At 43.8% G+C, this 24,703-nt stretch overlaps 1 protein-coding gene and 1 long non-coding RNA gene across 4 annotated transcripts in view; both read left to right on the top strand.

Annotated features, from left to right (window-relative positions):
• LOC119892346 (scavenger receptor cysteine-rich type 1 protein M130-like) overlaps nucleotides 1–24,703 on the top strand; it is an 87,191-nt gene that overhangs the window by 34,711 nt on the left and 27,777 nt on the right. The window contains exon 7 of the mRNA XM_038704541.1: nucleotides 14,472–14,777. Coding sequence (XP_038560469.1) covers nucleotides 14,472–14,777 — 306 coding nt within the window. The remainder of the gene's footprint in view (nucleotides 1–14,471; nucleotides 14,778–24,703) is intronic.
• On the top strand, nucleotides 1,194–10,436 carry LOC119891624. 3 transcript variants are annotated; one of them, XR_005442467.1, is made up of 6 exons: nucleotides 1,194–1,376; nucleotides 2,176–2,342; nucleotides 2,495–2,718; nucleotides 9,180–9,333; nucleotides 9,456–9,555; nucleotides 9,711–10,436. It is a non-coding gene; the product is annotated as an uncharacterized LOC119891624 (long non-coding RNA). The 3 variants fall into 3 exon arrangements; XR_005442466.1 differs by having other exon boundaries at nucleotides 9,180–9,555; XR_005442468.1 differs by having other exon boundaries at nucleotides 9,180–9,539.

Raw genomic sequence — 24,703 nt, forward strand, 5'->3', positions numbered from 1 at the left:
GGTCCTGGGATATAGTGGAACCCAGAAACCTGAAGGACAAGGCTGTTGAGTATGGTGATGGGGGGCAGAGTGGGGGGGGGGGGGCTCCTCCTGAAGTCCACGGTCATCTCCACAGTTTTCAGTGTGTTAAGCTCCAGGTTGTTCTGAAAATGGAAAATGGATTTTCTTTGCTTAACAGAAACTTGGCAAAATCAGCAGGATTTTATGACACTCAACCAAGCCACCCCACCAGGCGTACATACAGAAGCCTCGCTCTACGGGCTGTGGTGGTGGTCTGGCTGTTGTCCACCAAGCTGACATCCCAGTGAAAGAACTTCCTGTGCCTAACATCACCTTATTTGAGTGTCTTCGTTTCACATTGGCTGGGTCTGTACAGCTCCAAGTGGTCCTTGTTTATCGCCCCCAAAAACCTCCACCATCTTCATGGCCGAGCTATCAGAGCTACTCATCTCCATCTGCTCCACGTCTCCATCCACACTCCCGCTCGGAGACTTAAATATCCATGTGGACTTTAACAGCTGTCCCTTTGCTGCTGATTTCCTGTCACTATTGGACTGCCTCAACATCATTCAGCACGTCAAAGGTCCCACTCACACCAAAGGTCACACACTGGATCTGGTGTGCTCCACTGTTACTACTCCCTCCCAGCTGCAATGCATCGACCTAGCTGTATCTGACCACAGTGCCATCCAGAGAACAGAGGAAACATTCAGATGTGCACACTGTGACTGGTAACATGATCTCTAGGTGTTACAGTGTTCTGTAAGAACAGGTAGGATGGTAGAAAGGACCCGGTGTGGTTGGAGAAACTTGGTGTCAGTAACACTGTGAAGCCTAAACCTCCTTTAAAGAAGCAAACAGCTCACTCACAGTGGAGAATCCTACATGGGGGTGCTGCAGTCAGGCGTGTGCACAAACATTTTTGGAGGCAGGGGCTCAAGTCAAAAAAGCTGAATACTGAATTGGCTGAATATATTTAACTTTCATATAGTCATTATTATTGCTTTTATAACTACACTTACTGCTTGTGCAAACTCACTGTTACGACCCGAGGGCCGTTCATGTGTATGTGGGATGTTCTGTGTGTTTTCTTCTCTGGCCTAGGCAGGACCTTTCCCCGCCCCCAATGCTGGAGGAGCGCGGCTGATTCCTCTCTCCTAATCAGTGGAGAGTCGAGGGCTGGAGCAGGAAGCTGCTGAGTGGGAGGATATGGTGGTCTGCAGTAAGAGAAACGGTGTCTACCGCTTGGGAGTCTGCAGTGAGCGTGTGGTAGTCAGCAGAGACAGTCGAGTCAGTGCAGTTGTTGGACCACGAGGACCAACTGTGAGCTGCTGGATGAACCGACAGTGGCGACAGTGGAAGTCCTGTGGTTAAGGGTAGTGTGATTTACTGTTTTGTTTGCACCATGTGCATCAGGTGCTGTGCGGCTATCGCTACCTTTGTGTTTGTGTTTATCCATTGCCACATTTATACTTGTACTTACCTCTCCTCCCCTGGATTTCGATCTGAGGTTTGTCACACTCACACAGGACAAGAACTTATTTTCACATTTGAGGGAGGCCTGTGTGTATCAGGTAAAGATCTATCAGCATACAACAAACTAATAGAACAGATAGTTATTAAATGGGGAGCCTAACATCAAAATGATGAATTTACTGTTTCAGGCAGGACACTTTTTTTCATGGAATGGTCAATTTGAATTTTAAGATGTTAAGATGTGAACTGTATTTTGCTTCCATGTCTTCTTTCACTCTAATGGAAAGAAAACTTTGTAAATGCACCTTTTTTAGATGGATTTTATTTTTAGCCTACTACTCTCCATCTGTGTGCATTTGTAGATTTCTTCTAAATGAATAGAATGCTGTGGAATCTGCATATTTAAACAACATTTCAGCGGATGGAAGTCATTAACTGAGGAAGTTCTGTGGTGAAATGCTTTAGTTATGTTTTCACTGTAGTTAAATGTATGCAAACTAGAACATTTGAATTTGCCTACTGTGCATATCAATTATATCCAGTTTTATAGTATAGGTATTCAGCTGTGGTGTCTATTAGGCAGGCCTAAAGTATGAGAGCCTGTATGGCCATGATAAATTACTTTAGCTAGCTTATTACATTAGCTAGTAGCTCATGAGTCAAGACACAAGTTAACTAAATTTTCTTTTGTCTGATTAGCTGTAAACTGGAGGCACTGGTCTTTTATTCAACACCACTCACGTCCAAAAAAACCCATCTTGGGTAGGAGCTGCTGTCCGTCTGTGTCTGATGTAGGAAGGGGTCACCTCGCTGCGAAAAGCCCGACTTTTAGAGAGCTTTCAGTTTCAGGAGCTGATGAACAGCAGGTGTGTTTGTATGATGAGCTCGTCTGGTCACTGGTGGATGATGACGTCATGTTTAGTCCTGTTTTTAGCTCGTTTTAGCTTTTTATATATTCATTTCTATTTTACTTTTCTCTTGTAAACAGTTTGTTTCTCTGACTGTCTGAATGTTTCAGGTCTGTGTTTCAGTGACATCCGCAAGGATAACAACGCCTCTGCTGCTGGACGCCACTTGATGTAAACTGACCCACTGGTCAAACGTGCAGCTGCAGTGAACTTCCTCTCTGTAGCCATATCTAGACTGAGGACGGCCCGTGTGATGATGAGAGCAGGCGGACAGCCAGCGGGCCGGTCTACCTGGACATGGACTACCTGTTGCTGCTGCTGCTCTGGAGCTCAGGTAGGACTCTGCTCACTGTGCTGCTGCTGAATTTAGCTTCCAGTTCTGCAGTTAGGAGGAAAGTTAAGTGACTTTGCTGAGTGATTGATCCTCTGTGTTGTGCTCCTCTTACTGTTGTGAAAGGCTTAACCCAGTCTGTAACACATTAATATCTATAAAACCTTTATGCTATTTAACTTAAATAAAAAGGGAAATTTCACTGCTTTTCTTTCAAGTACCTAACCCACATAAGAACAGGTCCACATTAAAAACCAGAAGATTCTTTAAAACATAGTTTCCCGGGTTTTTTAAAATACATCTCTGCAGAATGGAGACATTCAGGAAACAGGAAAAACACTCATTATTCCATTTCCTGAGCAAAGTTATTTTAGTTTTGGATTAGTTTATATTTTTATTTCATCTTACTATTTGTTTCCAGTTTAGATTTAATTAGTTTTTAATGTGGGTTTGCTAGTTTAGTTTTAGTTTAGATTTATTAGTTTCAGCGTTACTTTTTAGTTTGTGAGGGGCGAGGGGCTTGGACTGAAACTGGCACAGCCTAGAAATTGGAATATAGTGTAGGCCCCACTTAGACTAGGGCTGAAACGATTTATCGAGAAATTAGAATAATTTGTTTCGCACGGACAATTATGACTGTTGCACAACGTGCTTACACTGTGTGCAGGTGAAGACGACATGGGGTTCTTCTCAATTCCCTTATTCGTCATTTCCTCTCTTGAAGGGAGGAGCTATGAGCAATTACATGAGTGCAGCCTTTCACTGAAGTCACGCCCAACAGAATAAAACAAGGAAAAGGGAACCACAAATGCAGTGACTCACCACCTGCAACCCACACAAACCAAACATACTTAACAGTTAACTCTATACAGTTTTTCCATTTGTATAATTATTAGAAAACATAACAGAAAAAGTTAGTAAAGTAGTATTGTAATATTTTGTAGCCTATACTTGCACATTTTTGATGACTTTAGTTTATCTATATTTATATTTCTATATTTGTTTCTTCGTATGTGAAAATGGCAATAAACCTCATTCTGATTCTGACTGAGCTCCGTGCAGAGCCCAGAGCTTGTTTAGCATTATTGTCGCCAGGCTACTCGCTGTAAAAGAAAAGCAGTGAATTCTCCCTGTTTTGTATTTTCACAAATAAAGTAAAAGTTTCACAAATCCGAAACTGTTTAAAAAAGATTTAGCCTCTCTGGGACAACCTCGTCCAGATTTGAGAGCTGGTTTTTGATCTTGACCAGGTCCAATGTGGTTTACATGAAAATTATTTTACTTCGCCTAAAATAAATGCCTAAAAGCTTTCACAGGTGCAAACCACGGAGCATGGAACGTGATTAACTAGCAGCATGTGCACACAAAGACACCAAAAGGGGCTTCAGCGCCTGCCCTTTTTCTTCCTCAAGAGAATGTGCTCTCTTTCCTGGGATGTTTTTTTTTTTTGAGTATACTATTATGTATGAGTCAACTTTGTTGTCATTGCACATGTCACTGGTCCAAAGCAAGAAAAAGGCAAATAGCATCTAACCAGAAGTGCTTAAGCAATAATTGAATAGAACACGATACATTAGTATACAAAGTGCAAGGTATGAATGATAGATAAATATAAATGTCTACATGAATGTCTATTGATACAGGTAGGTACAGGTTATGACTGTGGCAGTACAGTATGAATTATTAGTATGTACAGTAGTGCAAGGGAATGATTTACAGCAGTGGTCGGCAATAATCAATAATATCTGGCCCACGGCTTTGATAGCAGAAAAATAAAAAATCAATAAATTGATAGCAGCTGGTGCTGAAACAGATCTCGGTCATGACAGATAGTTACTCACACAATCACTTCCTCCTAAGTGATTGTGCCTCCAAAATAAAAGTGTGACAACTTTTTGTGCAGCAATGCTTTATGACAAGTTTATTGAGAGCTTTTACTTTGAAGAGTTCTGAAGGACATTCAGAAGAGTCTCTGGCTTGCATGACACCCTCTGAAAAAGCTGTCAGTAAACGTGTGATTGGATTTCCCTGAATTTCCTCAGGGAAATGAAAATAGGCGTCCAGGTTTATGAATGTGGATCCAGCGCTGGGACGAACACAAACTGCAGCACATGCTTTATCGTGAGCATGTGCAAAAGTGTCCTTTTTAATAAAGAACAAGACAAGAAATACCCACAGTTAGTTGGAATCAACCTTCCTAACGGGACTCCCACACAGTACCGACTGAGCTAAACATGCACACAGGTACGCAAGGATTTGAAATAATTTGACTTAAAAATTGGCCGGATGTCTGACTTATTTGCTGACCCCTGATTTAGAGTAGATACAGAATGTACAGTAGTGCAATATGCTCAGATGGAAGGTGCAGTTAATAGTGCAGTGGTGTCAAAGTCCATGATGGCAGTGTCACTGAGGTAAGTGTAGCTGGTTCAGTCCAGGGGAGGATGGTGAGTGTGAATGTGAGGGGATGCAGGATGGGGGCTGGTGTGTGTGAAGGGGGGGCAGAGTTCAGCAGGGAGACAGCTGTAGCGCCTCCCAGAGGGCAGGAGGGCAAACAGTCTGTGTGCGAGGTGGCAGGAGTCTTCTCTAATGTTTATTGCTCTCCTGAGACAAAGTTTCCTGCCGATGTCCTTGATAGCAGGAAGTGAGGCTGCAGCGATGCACTGGGCGGATTTCACCACCTTCTGCAACAGTTCCCGATGAGTGTCAGCATTGCTCCTGAAGTCCACAAGGAGCCCCTTAGTTTTCTTGGTGTTGAGCAGCGGGTTGTTGTCGCAGCACCACGCGTATATAATATTTTTAGTTTGTGCTCTTTCAAACAAATATATTGAATAAAAACACAAAATATCCGTTCTGGAGGTGAGTCTCTCGCTCGTCTAATAACCTCATCACAATCAACACATTGATATATAAATTATCATTCATTATTTGCATACAAGACACTGCAGTGGATAGGATAAACATAACTAAAGCATATCACCTCAGAACTTCCTCAGTTGATGGCTTTTCCCCTTTTTGTTCTTGAAATATGCAGATTAACTTGTTTTAGTTCATTTAGAAGAAATCTACAGATGCAAACAGATGGAGGGTAGTAGGCTTAAACAAACTCCATCTAAAGGTCTAGATTAGAAGTTTTCTTTCCATTAGAAGAAACAAATAGAGCAACTCCATGAAAAAAGTGTCCTGCCTTAAACTGGGCCCTGTTTCAGAAAGCGGGATTACTGAAAACTCTACGTATGTTGAGCCTGAGATGAGGGAAACTCCGGGTTTTCTGCTTGAGACCGAGATCAGATAAACTCTAGATAGTAACACTGACTCTGTGAACCACCGTGGGTTACATTACTGCAGTAATCACTGTTTAAACTAATCTGTATAAAACTGATCACTGAACAGTAATCTTTGATATTGTCGCACAGATTGAACATTCCTATCGTAGTTATCAACATGATGTGAATATTTCTGAGTGAGGATGACTGTGGTGCAGCTGAAACAAAGAAATGTAGTTTAAAAGTGAGTTTTTCATTATTAGCTACAGTCTGAATGGGTTTTGACGTCATTTCATAAAATACATAATGGCCAAGATTTTATTAACATAAAACAGATGTTTAAAACTTCAGTTTGATCCTATAGACACATTTTCTACTGCAAAAAAATAATGAACAGACTAACATACTGGGTCGGACTTTACAATCACAGCTCCATGAGTTAACTTTTTCCTTCATTAGAGAAAGTCCAGTGTGGCAAATGATTGAGCAACACTGTATAAAATGTAATGTTAAAAACGTATTGATCCTTCTCCACTCCTGCGTTTTGACATAAATAGCCCACTTTGTTCCGTCCCCGGCTTACATAGCCTACTAATTGGCCTTGATCGGAACCAGCTGTGAGCTCCACCCAGCGTCACTCAGCAGGCACGCGTACACACCTGCGGGGGACAGACAGACACACACAGCAACACAACTTTTTGGTCTGCGTTGGTGAACATTCATTCATATTTCTAGCTCCAACCGATTTTAAAATGGAGGCTCTGCCTTATTTATCCGTTGCTGTGAAGAATCGTAGTATCGGAGCTCCATTGTTGATGGATTTCTTTCATCCCCACGCATGCGCTTCCATCAGTTCAACATATTCTGAGTTGACTGAACTAACTCTGATCGGCTGTTCTGGAACTTCAGAGCTCAGGGTTAAGCTCAGTTTGTTACGCCTGCTTTCTGAAACAGGGCCCTGATAAAGCAACAGTGAACACACGAGTGCAGATGTTGGTTTTAATCAGTTATTAAACATCAGACGTGGAAAGTATACAAAAATATTCTATTTACGTAAAAGTACAATTACTTTGAACTTTTACTTACGAGTAAAACTTCAGGTATAAAAATCTACTCAAAAGTGAAAAGTTGGTTTTACTTGGTTTAGTGGTCTGTTCTACAGTGAGTTTTCCTGTTGGCCCTTCTAAGCTGATCACCTGATTGGCAGGCACCTGTGCTGACTAGTAGGCTGGGTCTGCTGTATATAGGCAGGCACTTCTGTTTATCTCTTTAAATTTCCAGCTTATTTACTTGTACTTCAAAAAGTTTAGAAAAACTAGTGTCAAACAACTGCTCTGCACACTGGAAAATATCAAAAGGTTTGAGGGGTTTCAATCTGGTTTCAGGAAGTACCACATCACTAAGACTGCTCCGCTTAAAGTCACCAATGACCTTTGAATGTCTGCTGATGAAGGCATGTGCTCAGTCCTTGTACTCCTGGACCTCAGCGCTGCTTTTGACACCATTGATCACAACATCATGTTAGACAGACTGAGGCGCTGGGTGGGGATCTCTGGTACTGTTTAGAAGAACAGCCCGCCCCGTCCTTTCCTGTAGTGGGCTTCGGTCTGTCCAGTCCAGTTTCCACACTGATGACACCCAGATGTACTTAAACCCACTTAAAGACTGCGTCTGTCAGTCAAATATTTTGTCAAATCATTTCCGTCAGCTGATCTCCGACAAACTAGAAAAAAGAAATATGATCACCTGTTTTCATCACACTGGCTCCCAGTGTGATTTAGATACTTTTCTAGGAGAGCCTTTCCTGATTTTAGTCGATTTTTATTTAATTTTCCTTTCACTATTTTTTTAATTTCTTAAGTGTTTCCTTGCTTTTATTGTGTAACTTGTTATCTGTTTTATGTGTTTGTCTTTGCACAAAGTGCTTTATAAGTAAAGATTATAATATTAATATGTAATGAAGGGCCATGTTTACTGCATCATCTACAGACCTTTTGGCTCTGTAAGCGAACTGCAGGGGGTCCAGGAGTGGGTCTATGATGGATTTAAGGTGGGACAGCACAAGTCGCTCAAAAGACTTCATTACCACAGAGGTCAGGGCGACGGGTCTGTATTCGTTTGGTCCTGTGCTGCTTGGTTTTTTAAGGACAGGGATGATGGTGGAGGATTTAAAGCAGGCTGGCACATGGCATGTCTCCAGTGAGGTGTTAAAAAATTTTTGCTGTAGTGAAAGCAGATTTTTCTGATGCCAAATTAGATAACAGATGATAAAACAAGTCATGACAAACAAATCTTTGTGAAGGATGTCTCTAAATGTAACACCTTCCTGATAATGGCCATAAAGCTACAGTATCTAAACTGCAGTCTGTTTCATAATATATATTACTGGGTCATGTGATCACTGCAGAGGGGACCATCCCAAAATCAGAGACAAAGAAACAGGTAAATTAACTTTTTGGTAATGATGGTGTGTGAGCAAATGATGCGAACGTTAAGGCACCATGGGCAGAAACTGGGCATGGGAAGGCCTCAAAGGTTTTTCTTGCAGTTACTTACACAACAAACCTTTCACAGTTGACAAGAAGGGAGGTCACTTCAGTGCTGCAGCAGGACCATGTGGGACAACTTAGGCCAGTAGCCAATTTTTCATCCAAACTGGAAAAGCTGTCATCGCAGCATGTGACATTGTGGGTTCTACAGATTTTAATTTGTTGGTTCCACATGTGTCAGTGATTTTGCTTGAACAGAAAACATCTCATCTTTCTTCAACCAGGTGGCTGAGATACAACACTGTGCTGCTTGATTTGTCTAACATCACTGTTAGAAGATGCACTGTACTAAATCCTGCTACTCTCCTCTCAACTCCAGATGAAGGACTGCAGCATGATTATCTTGCAGTGATAACAGAAGCTAGCTCCCCAAGGGCAGACTTACAGGAGACACTTCTAACAAACAGGGAGTTGTTTGTGGACAGATCAGCATCACGTGACCCAGCAACTGTTAAAAATGAAGCAGGTCTTGCAGTAACAACTGTGGCTAAACCACTTCCTTCCTAATACTATTCTGCAGAAGCAGCGGAGTTAGTTGACAGAAGCATGTAAATATGCAAAAAAGAGTCACAACTCATGGGGTGAGAAGTTTTTTTCTTGATGCTGTAAATGTAACGCTCACACTAACGGTTTGGATCTTATCTCACAGGGGAACGCCACAGCGGACCAAAACAAACATTAATCTCTCAATGTATTGTTTAACTGACATCTGCCACTGACGAGGGCAACTCCAGAGGAGAGAGCTGTTTGGAAAAGAGCAGGCTGACAAAGTGCCGTACGACCCAGATGAGAAGTCTGCCTAAGTATGTTTCCTCATTATGCTTAGTTGACACAAAGGCCATGTATCAAAAGGGAGTATGACCCAGAAACTAAACAGATACTGGTTCACAAAGGGGTTCTATAACTTCTCCAAAAATGTTGTCAGCAGTGACGGTGGCAGAAAGAGCAACTTGGATTCATGCTGCCCACTGCAAACGAGTGCAGGAGCAACCAAATGGCCACAAACCAGGTGAAGATCGAGATCAGTGAGTGAACTGAGCTTTCCCCTGCCTTGTGTTCCTAGGGAATAAAATAAACTCGCATCCTCTTAATAATATTGGAAAGTCTGAGATACTGAGAAACTATTTGAGTTATTTTGCGGAATATCTATTTAATCAAAGTGTACTTTTATCCTTCTGAGGTTTTTAATCAGCTACGAGGAAACGGACTGTACAGTGGGCACAAGTGGACATACAGAGATTGTCTGGACAGATCAAAAGGAGACCTGGACTGAGCTGGAGGGGACGGACACTAGTGACAGGATACAGCTGGACACACACACAGTGGGGGAGTCACAATAATAAACCTGAACAGCCTTCAGTTGTGATGAATGATGACCGCAAAGAGTTTATTAAACTGCCAAAGTAAGAGTCGGTAGATTTTAACCTAGCAGGTGAAAATGTTGCTGCATCGTCTGTGGGAAACAGAGAGGGGCAGTCAGGAGGCCTGTAAAAGGAAATCTATGGTAGCAGGTTGCTGAATTTGAAGACATAGTAATTAAACCTTATTTCAGTTATCAGAGCACTGAATGAAGGACTTCTGTAAACACACAGCTGCTGCTGGGAGCGAGCGTGACACACACTCTCTACACATGATAGACTCACTGCAGAGTACACAGCTTTGATGCTCAGGAATCCATTTTATTTTGATGATTTATGAAATAGGGACAGTAAAAATTGTCTTTTTTTTAATTTAATGCAACAGATAATCTGGACGAGGGGGGGCTGCCGCTGTTTGGTTTCTTTATCTCCTCTAATCTTAGCTGTACCAAGGGCGGTGTCTACAGATGCCAAGATGTCTATGAAGATTCTCAGTCATCCAGGTCATAGTTCTCCAACGAAGGTTAAAATCAAGGGCAACTGGACTTGTTTGAAGATACTGGAAGACGTTTCGTCCCTCATCCAAAGGACTTCTTCAGTTCTGACTGACTGGCAGGGAAACTCAGCTATTTAACCTCAGTGGGGTCGTTGGCCCGGGTCATCGATACCGCTGGTTCGTTAGTGTTCCTGGTTGCTGTGACGACAGTCGTTACAGTCGTTAAGACCACCGGTGGCCAAGACTGAACAACCATCGCTACAGATGCAAAGTGATTTGGAAATGGAGGGATGTGAGGATGGAGGTCCACCAGGAGTCGGCTGACTGAGAACAGGCCCGTGAGTTGGGATCCGAGAACCCTGTACAGCAAAAAGCACTGCTCTGGTTAAGAGAACCGCTGAACTCTTCTTACACACTGTTACGTCCCAGCTCACAAAGGGAAGTACGTATAAACCAGATGTACCGAGGTACGGTGGGAAAGTTATTTATTCACACGAGAGTTTACAAGGTTTAAACAACTAAAGTTGGGCAAGTGGGTGCTGCGAAAACATAAACAGAAGATAACAAAAAGAGATCCCTCCAAAACCGGGATTACTAAGTCAGAAACCAAAATGAAAACAAAGCCTCTATTTTGGGAGTCTCAAAAACAAACACAGGGAGCGCAGCACCCCTAAACCTGAAGAGCTAAACAAAGAGAAATCCTAAACATGTAGCGTGGGTGTCAGTATTACTCTAAAACCGAGCCCAACTCTGCAGACACACGGTTAAACACAACTAACTCAAGAGTGTCTCTAAACAAAAATAAACACTTACTGACTCTCAGTAGTGAAATAAACTGCTGCCACAGAGTCTACTCTGAACAAAATAAACACTGACTCTTAGTACTAGCAGCAGATCACAAACACAAGCAGCCCACAGAAGTGAAGCTGCTGGAACGAGCACACAGTACACATAAGTCAGGCTCAGTAAAAGCAGCACGCCCCAACCACAGCTCGCAGAATGGTGGACGGTCTTAGGGCTGCTCCAATCAGGACCATGGATGTAAGCGGGAACAGACAGGTCCTCACCGACACCAGCCAATCCTCAGCCGTGGTTGGAAAGCCTGCTAAGTATACTGGGAACACACACAAACAGCAACCAAATACAACGGCTGCTAACAGCGGCCGGAACACACACCATAGTTAAACATTCAACTGTGACCTCATGCCTTTGGTGCTGATTGATTTTTTTGATGATTTGATGTGAAATGACATCTCCTAAAACAAGAAGCGCTTCTTAGTATTAAACATGTTTTCTTTTGATTCACTGCTGCAGGCTGGAGGGACCTGTACGCACCCAGATGTTCCAGGAGAGAAACATCTGAGAGGAACAGTGGTGGAAAGTGCAGTGGTGCAGCCGCGAGCACTACAGGTCTGAAAATGTCCCATTATTTATTACATCAGTTATCACACGTCTCTCTGTTGGAGACTTGGTAGAGGCCTTTGTACATTTTGTACTGCAGTCCATCACAGATGAAACATGCTTCCATGGCCATTGTGTTACTAATGCCTTAAGCCCACAGTGACCACACACAAGGCTAGTCTGTCTGTCTGTCTGTCTGTCTGTCTGTCTGTCTGTCTGTCTGTCTCCAATTGCAATTCGAATAGACAGAAAAACTTCTCTGGGAATGTGATCACAGTGGGACTAAATCTCTCTCCCCCAATGCATACAAGCCTTTTCATCTGTTCCAAAACCGAACACCATTAAGAAGGTGATGATGATTTTATAGACAAGTGATCCCCAATTCATCACATCTGTATTTGGAGAAACCTGCGCCTTACCATCCCCTGACCAGCCTCACACAGAGAGAGGAAACTGGAACTTAAAGGCCATGCCATTCGTTAAAAAACATTCCTTATGGGAGTTAATTAAATAACGTTATTTGCACAACTTACGCAACTTTCGTAACCTACGTAACTTAAATAAAAACATTCAGTGTTGACTATATTTCACAGGGGTAACAAACTGGTGTATGGAGTAAAAGTCCAGTTTCTGGTTCACCCATCCTCCTACTTTACATTGTAGCAAAGTGTCATTCAGTGTTGTCACATGAAAAGTTATAATCACACATTTACAAAAATGTGAGGGGTGGACTCGCTTTTGTGAGATACTGTATACATCCATGTCTGCTGCTTCAGGAGGCCCCTGGGCCAAAGGAGAGACAGACTGAGTGAACACAGTCTGGCCCGCCACAGACAGAGCTGGCTAGGAGAGACTCTGTTCCTACTGTGACAGGGTCAGGTAGAGACAGAGCTGCACTTTCTAGCCCTCAATATAAAACATTTCCCAAATATACCCCGAATTCATATCAGACACAGAAACCAGGGTGTTTTAAAAAGTCTTGAAAGGTGATAAATCAATTTTGCAAAAATTAAGGTCATTAAAAAGTATTAAAAATTCTTAATCGCCATTTAACAAGGTATTCAATTTTGAAGTTTGTTTGCTAAAAGTGTAGGTGTACAAATTTATTTATATTGCGTGGCCAAAATACTAGACGGGCAGGGAGTAGCGACTGTGATTCCTTTCTGTAACGTTAGGCGCAGGGATCTACCGAGCGCCTATTTCACTCTTTTTTCTTTTTTTTTTTTTTAGTTTGATGTGCTGCAACAAACTTTATAAATGTTGAACTCAGTGTTCTGCATAAACAGTTATGATTACTGATGAGTTAGTAGCCTGCCCAAAATCAAGCTTGGAGACTATCATGTAGCCTGGAGCATTTTTCTTGCACATAGTTAATGAGTAAAAAACAACCCCAAACTGAAGCAGCTGTAATTTGAATTAATATTATACTAGTGGTAAGTTATATACTATTATATGAAATTATATTGAATATAGTAGCATAATGAATATATTAATGTCAAACTTACAGTTTACTATTAAATTAACAATATACTTTTAATTTAATGTTATAATATTATACTAATCCAGTCATTTAGACTAGTTCCTCCTCCAGGTTCTATCTGTGCTATACCGCCTACACTACTTATGTTATTCATCGCTCAGTTTATTCTCTTCATCTTTGTTCCCTTCTGGCCTGTTTGAATTTTGTTGTATTGATCAAGTGGTCGATGAAAGTTATTACACACATCATTGCAGGCAAGCTGACATTATCTAGTTCAAACCAACTAAAACACAAAATTACACTGTGTTTCACATGATTTGCATGAATATTGCGTACATAAACGTCGTAGTTTATGTAAGACAGTTGCTTTTCGCAAGAAATCTGACCTTCACATAGAAAACTGTTGGCCCATACAGACTGTTACAGGCAACTGAGAAAGTTGGTGAATGCCACAAAATTTTTTATATTTTATATATTTTTATTTTGTATTAACACACGCAAACACAACTTTTGCTGTTTTTATTTTCTTATCTAATGAAATGTATGAAATTAATTGTCCATATGCACTTTATATTTAGCTTTGGCAATATTGTTGTTATACATTCAGGCCAATAAAGCTAATTTGAGTCCAGCCCCTATCCCTGTTTGAGTTGTTGGAGCATTTTCTAAGCAGGTTTTTCTTCTGGGGTTGTTTGTCTATGTGTGGCCCTGTGATGGACTGGCGACCTGTCCAGGGTGGACCCTGCCTTTCGCCCAGTGCCAGCTGGGATTGGCTCCAGCTCCCCGCGACCCTGTACGCAGGATATGTTGACAATGGATGGGTGGTTTTTCTTCTGGGTTCCAGATCTTCTTAGAACATTAAGACAGAATGAAAAGTGTTGAACTTGTTTGTGTGGAGAGCAAAGATTGTGGAGAACCTGAGCAGAAGGAACAGAGCAGAGAAATCTGCAGATGATGTTGTGCTGTTGTTTGGAAACATGTTGAAAGTGTTCAGATGTGGAGAACAAGTGTGACAGAGTATTAAATGGAAATGTGCTGGTGAACTTGCTGCAGTCTGTGCTGGTAGAAAGATGTGTTCTGTTGTTAATGATGAACTGATGTTGGAGTTGTGCTGAGTCCACCTTGAATCACTGAATTGTTGTTTCATGACATGTTTTTCTTTTGTGTCTGCTGTCTTTATCTCTATTTCATCTTTTATCTCTCCAGACTCTGTCAGGCTGCTGGACGGGACTAGTCTGTGCTCAGGCAGACTGGAGGTGAAGTCTAACCAGAGGTGGTCCTCAGTGTGTGAAGCTGACTTTGACCAGCAGGATGCAGAGGTGGTCTGTAGGGAGCTTGGCTGTGGGGCTCCTTCAGTCCTCCAGGGGGCGCTCTATGGAGAAGTGGAGGCTCCGATGTGGACCAAAGAGTTCCAGTGTGGAGGCCATGAGTCTGCTCTCCTGGACTGTAGAAGCTCAGGCTCAGCTAGAAACACCTGCTCACCTGGAAAAGCTGTTGGACTCACCTGCTCAGGTAGAAGAGGAGCTGCAGCTTTGATTTGGTTCATTTCTCTTCTGATGTGTGGTGGATCATGTCTCTCTGTGTTCAGTCTGGATCTGCTCTGAGGGAGTGTGTAGAAACAGGTCCCTCTCCCTTGATCCTGCATCTCACCTGCTCAGGTAAATGTATGACATCTTGAATGACAGTAATTATTAGTATTTCAACAGGAAAGTCTCCTGGATTTAATACATTTTTAAAAAGATAATAAAAAGATGATATAGATGATAGCTGAAGGGTTCCCAGAGTTCATTTGGGCCGATGCTTTCCGCCTCTTTTGCTTTCTGTACGGACTGTTTACCTTCATGCAACCAAAGCCCGCGCAAACCTGATTGGTCGCACTACAAACAGAAACCAGAACTGTGAAAAAGGTCTTAAAAGGTATTGAATTTTACTTCAGGGTTCCTGTATATACCCTGTACCCTGTGTCTTGTAGTCTCTGTTAAATATCATACACCTACCTTTACCGTCAAAAACGTCTCGGGTTACGTAACGAGACACTGCGTCGGTGACGACACTATGGGAACGCCTCTGGGCGTGGCAGGGCTGAAATCATGAATGAAACTACTCCAATCCTATTGGCGTTGCTAAAACAGTAGCGTGTGACGGCGTAACCGGAGGCATATATAAGCACGCCGGCACACCGGACACATTAGCTCTTTGCTATGAAGCAAGGCACTCCAGGCGGGGCGAGGTGTGGCCGACTGACGCAGTGTCTCGTTCCCCTTCTCGGGGAACAAGGGTTACATACGTAACCCGAGACGTTCCCCTTCGAGGGAACTCGAACTGCGTCGGTGACGACACTATGGGAAAGAGAATACCCACTATTCTACGCCGAAGCCTCCAGCTGCCCCCCCAGCATGCAGAAACCTGTAGGCACGACTAGGAGGAGAGCGCACGGGTGCCGGGTGCAGAAGGAAGGTCCAGACTGTAAAACCGGATGAAAGTGTGAGGAGTGGCCCAGCCAGCTGCCTCACACAAATCCTGGAGCGAAGCCCCTACGAGGAGGGCCCTAGAGGCCGCCCTGCCTCAAGTAGAGTGCGCCCTTACGGCCATTGGTGAAGGTGACCCACGCACCTGATAGGCCAGGGAAAAAGTCTGAACAATCCAGTTGCTGATCGTGTGTTTAGAAGCGGGGAGCCCAGCCTTGGGGGACCCAAAACACAACAGCAACTGGTCTGCTTTCCTCCACCGGGAGGACCTCAGAGTGTAAATACTCAGTGCTCTGACCGGGCAGAGCAGATGAAGTCTCCCGTCCTCCACCGTCAGATGAGGTGGGGGATGAAACGCCTACAGCACCGTAGACCCTGCCAACCTTGACGGAACCTTAGGGACATAGCCCGCACAGGGGTGCAGGATGGCTCTGACCCTCCCCGGGGCAAACTCCAGGCATTGAGGAGAAAACGAAAGTGCCTGGAGATCCCCCACCCTCCTCAGAGAGGTGATAGCGAGGAGAAAGGCCATCTTAAGGGTCAGGTGCTTGGCCTCAGCCGACCCCAGGGGTTCGAAGGGGGCCTCAGCCAGCGCTTCGAGAACCACTGCCAGGTCCCAAGTGGGAACCCTGGAACGAGTCACGGGTCTCATCCTCCGGGCTCCACGGAGGAAGCGCATGACCAGTGGAAGCCTCCCCAGAGGTCCATCCCTCAGAGGTGTGTTGAACGCTGCCACGGCAGCCACATACACCTTGAGTGTGGACGGGGAAAGGCAAGCAGAGAAACGGTCCTGGAGGAACTCCAGTACCATAGTCAGGGGGCAGGTAACTGGGTCCACCGCCCGTTCTCTACACCAGGTGGCAAACACATTCCACTTCAGGCCGTACGTCCTTCTCGTGGACGGGGCTCTGGAGCTGAGCAGCATCTCGATTGTCCCCGGTGTTAGGCCCGCCTCCAGGAACTGGGCCCCCTCAGGGGCCAGACCCACAGTCTCCACAGGGCGGGGCAAGGGTGAATGACCTGGCCCTCCGGCTGAGACAGCCATGGCGGGCCCTCGAGGAGCGATATTATGTCCGATAACCACACTCGGGCCGGCCAAAACGGGGCTACCAGCAGTAGACTGACACTGTCTTGACGGACCTGCTCCAGAACCCCCGGGAGCAGAGCGACTGGGGGAAAAGCATACAGGCGCAGCCTCGGCCACGTCTGTACCATGGCATTCAACCCCCGCTAGGGAGAACCACAGGGGACAGTGCGTCATCTCTTGAGACGCAAACAAGTCCACGTCTATGGAGCGGAACCTTTTGCATAATAACTCCACCACCTGGGGGTGGAGTCTCCATTCCCCGAGCCTCAGCCCCTGTCTCGACAGCAGGTCTGCTCCCTGATTCTGGGTCCCAGGGACGTATGTCGCTCTGAGGGACTGCAGTCTCTGCTGGGACCACAGGAGGATCTGATGTGCCAGCTTGCATAACGGGCGCGAGCGCAGACAGGGAGGTCAGGGGGTGATTCAAATAGTCCACCACCGCCGTGTTGTCAGTCGCACCTGAACACATGTTGACCAGATTATTATACATCCATGGTTCTGACAAAATGGCTCAACTGTTCCTGTTACACTGCAACAACCTGAAGGAGAAGGAAATAATTTTACATTCACACACAAGTAGCTTGTGACGTGTGTTTGACACAGGCTAGGGTGGCAGAGTGTGCAGTATTTCCCAGTTTTAACCCTAAACAGCCTCTCACACACACCAACATCACACACATACTTCTCTCCATATGTGTCTTTTTTTGGTTCTTTGCACCACAAAAGCAGAAGTTATACTGACCATGATTTTCACATTTGTTTCTGTTCTCTTATGACTACTGCCTTAACCTCAGATCATCCAGTTTATATAAAATATTAAATTGGTGTTTGTGTGGCAGAAATGAGGGGCAGTAATTTTTGTTCAACACATATTCTGTCCACCAGCTGAGGGGAAAAGCAGCAGCTGTGTAAAAATGAATAGATCATCTGAGATGAGAAGGAGCCAACAGCCTGCTCTCTGTTTTTAATGGATGTAGTTTTAATGTTACTGAGCACATAACTGGACTGAAGAAGCAAGAGGCTGAATTATGTTGTGCTTCTCTTCATCTCAGCAGTGTCCTCTGCAGCTAGATGTGCACAAGCCTCGCTCCTGTGACCGAAAGAGGTGAACACTGCCTCTCCCTCTGGTTTCAAGATATTTCTATAGAAACACTGAATGAAAACATTTTCCCACCCTTTGTCTGTAAAAGGAATGATGGGTCCACTTTTCTCTACATGCACACACACTTTTTTATAACTAAAAAAGTGTGTGTGTGTGTGTGTGTATATATATATATATATATATATATATATATATATATATATGGTTAGAGGAGCGGCACGTTTTCATGACGTTGCTCATCGTTTTAACAAAAGATTGACAGGTGAAGTTCCCAAGCAACACAATAGACATATTATGTGAAAATCTCAAACGTTTGAGGACAATGTAATGAGAGAAGATGTAAGTTCTCACATAAAAAACTAAGGATGACCGAAAGACTATTAACATGTTTTATTTATCGGAGTCAGCTTTAGTACAAAGTAGGTTTACACAGACAAGGAATTTGCTCTGGTGACTTGGTGCATAACAAACAAACCTATATGCTGACATGATACAAAATCTAAAAGAATTATGAAGACTGTTTAATATGTCAGTTATTTACTGGCAGTTTATTTTTATGTCCATCAGATTTGTATGTGCAAACATTTAAGCTGAATAACAAAGTAGGGAGACTGCTGACTTGTGGTAAATTTATCCACTTGCTATTTTTGCAGTTTCAGTTTTTTAAAAATCCCCAGATCCAAGATGTCACAACAAGCAAGTGCAAAAGAACCAATGCAACACCAAATGTTTATAGTCTGTGGTTACAACACAAATCTATTTTTATTTTAGCTTCAGTGGAACTTTTCCAAAAACTCTATTCTATGATAACGTCAAATATATTGTGTATGTCGAAAAACATAGTGGGAGACTCCTGGCGGGGTCTCCCAGGGCACATGACCCAGGTGAGGGGCCAGACTGAGAGCGATTCTCAGAGCCCACATGAATCTGCCACACAGGACCTCACAAACACCAGGTTATGAACACGGCCGACAGAAACCCTGATCCTGACAGAGACTCAGTCTGACGAGGAGTCTTCACTGTGGAACTAAAGACAACTACATGAGCTGTGTTCCAGTAAAGCTCCACCTCTTCCTGTCCACAGATCTACACTGAGGACAGCACACGATGATCAGAGCAGAGAGCAGGCGGACGGCCAGAGAGACGGTCTACCTGGACATGGATCACCTGGTGCTGCTGCTGCTGCTGTGGAGCTCAGGTAGGACTCTGCTTTAAACATCACGTGTTAGAATTCAGATCTCTTTATTGGACCTGGGAGAAAATCAGAACAATATGAAAGGCTGCTGCTGTTGGACAGCTGGTGTCTCGGTCTAACAAAGATTTAGAGCAACGTCCCTAAACATCAGGAGAGATATTTACTGCACATGTCGCATTTCATTTCTGCTCTTCAGCTTCATATATTTCACACACTTCATCTCTTCGTCTGCTTCTTCACAGTAAACCTCCTAAACTTCTCTTTATGATCCACAACATGCAACAATCTGCTGACTCCTGAAATAAGATCCACTCTTTCCAGACTCGTACCTGAACACATGTTGACCAGATTATTATTCATCCATGGTTCTGACGAAATGGCTCAACTGTTCCTGTTACACTGCAACCAGCTGACTGAGCTGAAATCATTTTACATTCACAAGTAGCCTCTCTTCCTCTGTGTGCGAAGGAGTTGCGGTTTGCATGTAGTTCACTATTTTTACCTTAAACATCTTCTCTCACACACCAAAAACAGCATCACCCCCCCCCCCCCCCCCCCCCAACACACATTCTCAGGGCTGTCATTTTAAACTCATTTATGTTACAGCGAGGTCAAATAAAAGATACTGATTTATTCTTTTTATAGTAAGGATAAAATCACTTTCAAAGTCCAACAACATTTATGAAAAGAAAAGAAACAAACAAAATTATTAAAACTAAGATAAAAAATCTTAATAAATAATTAAATATTTCTTTACTTTTATAATGACTCTAACTTTAGACTTTTACTAGAAAACTTCCCTGACGAATATTCAAGGTTTCAATCAAATATTCAGTGTACTTGCTTCCTCTTTTGAAATGTGGGTGTGAGTTCAAACTCAGTGACAGCCTGTCATGAGATAGATATATATATCTATATCTATCTATATCTATAGATATATATATATATAGATATATATATATATATATATATAGATATATAGATATAGATATAGATATAGAGAGAGAGAGAGAGAGAGAGAGAGAGAGATATATATATATATATTATATATTTTGTGTGTGTGTGTAAAGCAACAAAAATAAGACCTGTTTCAGATATTGACATTAGGACAACAATTCAACATGGTGTGGGAAAGTATAGGAGGGACTGGGAGTCCCCAGTTTGTCTGAGATCCAAGGGATGAGTCAGCTAGAGGAAGACGTACTTTATCAATCCTGCAAGGGGGAATTCATTATTTTTAGTTTTATACACACACATGCACAAACACATGGGCAGAAGTCAGAGCGAGGGTTGCAGAGCCGAGCAGCGGGGGGTTCAGGGGTTTGCTCAAGGCCCCCTTCAGTAGGGCTGGACTGGACCCAGAGGATGAATGACCCTCACAAAGCCCACTGTTTACTACTGCAAACACATGTGGGTAAGACTTTATATTAAGGTACACATATTCAGCATGAACTAGTTTCTTATTAGCATGCAGATCAGAGGGGGCTACTGAGTGGGTCAGATGACCATCACCTGCTGGATGAGGACAGGAGTGAACTCTATTAGCTGAGGATTAGTTTTTTACAACTGCTCACACAAAGTGCAAAATGCCTCATATGTCCTTCAAAATGCCATGAACACATCTCAAAATGAAGCACTTGCATCAGATGGCAAACACTTTGTTACACACTGTTGTTCTAAAGCTCGTCTGTCTTTCATAGGCTGATGTGTACGTTTCCATACAATGTTGAACAGAGTGAAAGTAATCTGCTGAGAGGGGCTGAAAAGTACAAACACCAATGCAGTGTTAAACAGCAAATATTTATTCGGCAAAACATTACAGTTGTAACAGCAGCGTACAAGAAAAGGAAACCATAAACATGTATAAACCACAAGTATAATTATTACTTTTTTTGCCAAAACTGTAATACTTATTTTACAGTACTGTACTGCTGAAACAACCATTAGATAGCTGCAACCTGTTCTAGTGGTCTGTTATGGTCCCCTCTGTAAAGCGACTCAAGTTGTCCTGGACTCTCAATCCAGCTCATTGTCAACCTGTGGTTGATCACATGATAAATGTGGCCCTGAACTCATCAGTGATGGCTCTCCTTCCTTCTCTTCTTTGCCCTCTTCCTCTTCCAACTCTTCCTCCTTGAACTTGTCCTCGTTGTCGTCCCCTGAGTCTCCCTCCTCCTCCCCTTGCTCTCTGTCCATTGTTCAAAACAGGTAACCTGACCTTTGACCTATGTATAGGTCTACTGCATACTAAAGCAGTGATCGGTTAGTGATCAGTTAAGCAGTTAGTGATCGCACATGTGCGGAGTGGATGTGTGACCTTGTAATTAAGTGCAGCATTTTGATTGGTTGTTTGAAAAATGAAAACAAGTCACTTCCTGTTAGATTTTTGTGTTGTAGGTAGAGAATTGTGTGTAAGGGTTTTACATAACTGTTTGTTTTGAATGCGAGGTTTCAAAAGTCATGTGACATGTGAAGATTTTGTGTGTAAGCAGTTGTTAAAAACTGTCATGTGAGGTTCCAGCAGAGAGACTTGTTATGCACAGATTGCTGGTAGGACCCCTCCAGGAGGACTCGAGTGAGGTGCCTAGAGGATCTAGGTGTGTCCCAATTTCTCAAACAAAGCTGGTGATAAAATAGAGGCTGCGTCTCAAATCAAGGTCCAAAGTCCCAAAGTCTCAACAATGTGGGTAACTCCAGTGCCTGAAATCAGACGGGGAATTGATCCAGTCCTGTCTCTAATATATGCCTTCAAGTAAATGCTTGATATCCTGTAGGCAGAGCTGGACGAGTACTCAAATACAAGTAAAGCAAGGTACCAACACCACAGTGTGGAAATCCGTAGGAGTAAAAATCCCACTTTCACAATGTCATCCAAGAAAAAGTACCAGCATCAAAACACACCCAGGTACCAAAAGAGAAAGAGCACTAAGGCCCATTCAGATAATATTTAGTATCAATCAGACTGTTGATGGATTATTATGCTCATCACTCCAGTGTTGCAGCAGGTAAAGGTGATTCTCACCCAGGAACGTGCACACATAGACATAAAAAAGAGCTTCAGCACCTGCAATGTGTCCTTTTTTCTGGGGTTATGTCCGACAAATATGTCTTTTGGAGAAAAAAACTAAATATCAGTTCGGAAGATGAGACTTTGTTGAGTTCCTATGCCCTCTCTCCCCCTCTCTCTCCCTCTGAGGGAGTGCGTGGTGAGAGTAATGCTGCGTTTGAGCTGCTTATTTTCTCGTTTGTTAGTATCTTTTTTTAACTTGTTACATTAGTGAGGTTGTAATTTTTTTTTCGGTTTTTGTGTGGTGTCGGGTCTGGCCCGAATGGCCAGCCCGACGTAGGATCCGGGTAAGGATTGTGGCAGAACCGACCTTTTCAGTTGAGGAAGTGCTCCTTGCTGTGGGAGAGCAGGTCGGCCATGAACACATTGCCTTTGCCCTACATACATTACGGAGATAAAACAAAATAATCAGAACGTATTTCCTGGTTTGCAGTCAATGGATCCTGTAGCCACGCCTACGGCACATCTGGTGCAGGGAATATTAGTTAGAGCACGTTTCACATCTATTAGTGAAATGGACGCTCCAAGCAGCTTCTTCTTTAACTTGGAGAAGACTGTAGCGCAGAGGAAGTGGGCTGCCTCCGTCTCCCTAATGGCGGTCTAACAACTGATCCGGCTGAGATGAGGAAAAAAGCAGTGATTTTTTACACGGATCTTTTCAAGGCAGAGGGGGGAGGACCTGAGAAACGGTCTGCTGGAGTGTGTCGGCAGAGGTTCGCTGCCGACATCGAGCCGCAGGGCAGTTCTTTCCTTGCACTGCTGAGGAACTGGAGGCCTTTAGCCCTGCTCTGCACAGACTACAAGATCCCCTCTAAGGTTCTAGCCAACAGACTCAAAAGCATCTTAGATAAAATAATTCATGAGGATCAATCCTACTGCATCCCCGGAAGAAGTATCATGGACAGTTTGTTCTTAATGAGGGATATCTTTGACATTTGTGAATTGTGTAACAGCACAGCGGGAGTGGTCTCTTTGGATCAAGAAAAGGCTTTTGATCGTGTTGATCATAATTACTTATTTTCTGTATTGAGGGGTTTTGGTTTTGGAGAAGGTTTTATTTTAATGGTGAAGCTGCTATATAAGGGGGCGTCATGTATGGTCAAGATGGGGGGAGGTCTGAGTCGGCCTGTACCTGTCATGAGAGGGATCCGCCAAGGTTGCAATATGTCAGGTCAGCTATACTCACTAGTCACAGAACCACTTCTGTGTACAATAAGGGGCAGACTGACTGGTTATTCACTACCTGGGTTTCCACAGAGCCAACCTTTCATAGTTTCTGCATATGCAGATGATAAACATTTTTATTAACACTAAACAAGATGTGGACAGGCTGCTGGAGAGCCTGGACGGATACCAAAGGGCCTCCTCTGCCAGAGTTAACTGGGAGAAGAGTGAGGCGCGACAGTTAGGTCAATGGGGGGACAGAGCAGCTCCCAGTCTTCCAGGGGCCCTCAGGTGGGGAAAGGGGGGACTGAGGGTTTTAGGGGTGTTCTTGGGGTCAGATAACTTTAGAAACAAAAACTGGGAGGGTTTAGAGGAGAAGGTGTGTGCCCGATTGTCCAGGTGGAAATGGCTGCTCCCACAGTTGTCGTACAGGGGGAGAGTTCTGGTGGCCAACAATGGTGGCCTCATCTCTATGGCACAGACTGAGAGTTCTGCCTCCACCTGAGGGGCTGATCAAGCAACTGCAGACCATCAACAGCTTTTTCTGGTCTGGCCAGCACTGGCTAAAGGCGCCTGTCCTCTGCCTCCCTTTACAGGAGGGAGGTCAGGGCTTGATGGATATCCACTCAAGAATAACAGCTTTTCATATCCAGGCAGCGCAGAGATTCCTCTACACCACCGGACTGAGTTGGGGGATTCTGCCAAACTGCTGCTGAGGAGGGCTGGTCGCCTAGGTTACGATAAACACCTTTTCCTTATTCAGCAGGAAGAAATGGATTTTAATGGACTCGCTCTCTTTTACCACTCTGTCCTAAAGTCCTGGCTGGTGTTTCATGCCCAAAGAGACACCTGTTCAACTCCAGGAATGTGGATTTTTGAGGAGCCGCTTTTTTATAACACAGCCTTGAGAACCAGAGAACTGTAGTCTCCCAGCTTGAGGACAAGTTTGAGAGGGGCAGGAGTAGTTAAGCTGGGTCACCTGCTGATAATCTCCACTGCACGGCTGAGAGAACTGACTGAAATCCGGTCTGTGAGGCTGCTGGACAGACCAGTGGAGGAGGTGTGTGCATCCCTGCCAGGACACATCAGAACTATGGCTGAGGATCGTACTGCAGCTGATCAGTGGTGCCTGTTTCTCTCTCTGACACTCTCTCCTGCTGTGGAGGGCTGGCAAGAGGAGGAAGGAAACCTTTTGTCCTTTACAACCCCACAGCTGGGTAAGTTTGAAACTGTAGACAAAAAGGGAATTTATAACGCCTGTGTCAAAGTGTCGCACTGTCGCTCTCTAGAGGGGATGAAGGCCTCCAGGTGGACTGACTACTTTGGCCCAGGCTCTTCCCCAAAAGGATGCTGGC

Source organism: Micropterus salmoides, unplaced genomic scaffold, assembly GCF_014851395.1.
Source record: "Micropterus salmoides isolate LMB-PRFRI ecotype aquatic unplaced genomic scaffold, ASM1485139v1 Ms_hic_scaffold_7, whole genome shotgun sequence".
In the NCBI taxonomy this organism is placed as follows: Eukaryota; Metazoa; Chordata; class Actinopteri; order Centrarchiformes; family Centrarchidae; genus Micropterus; species Micropterus salmoides.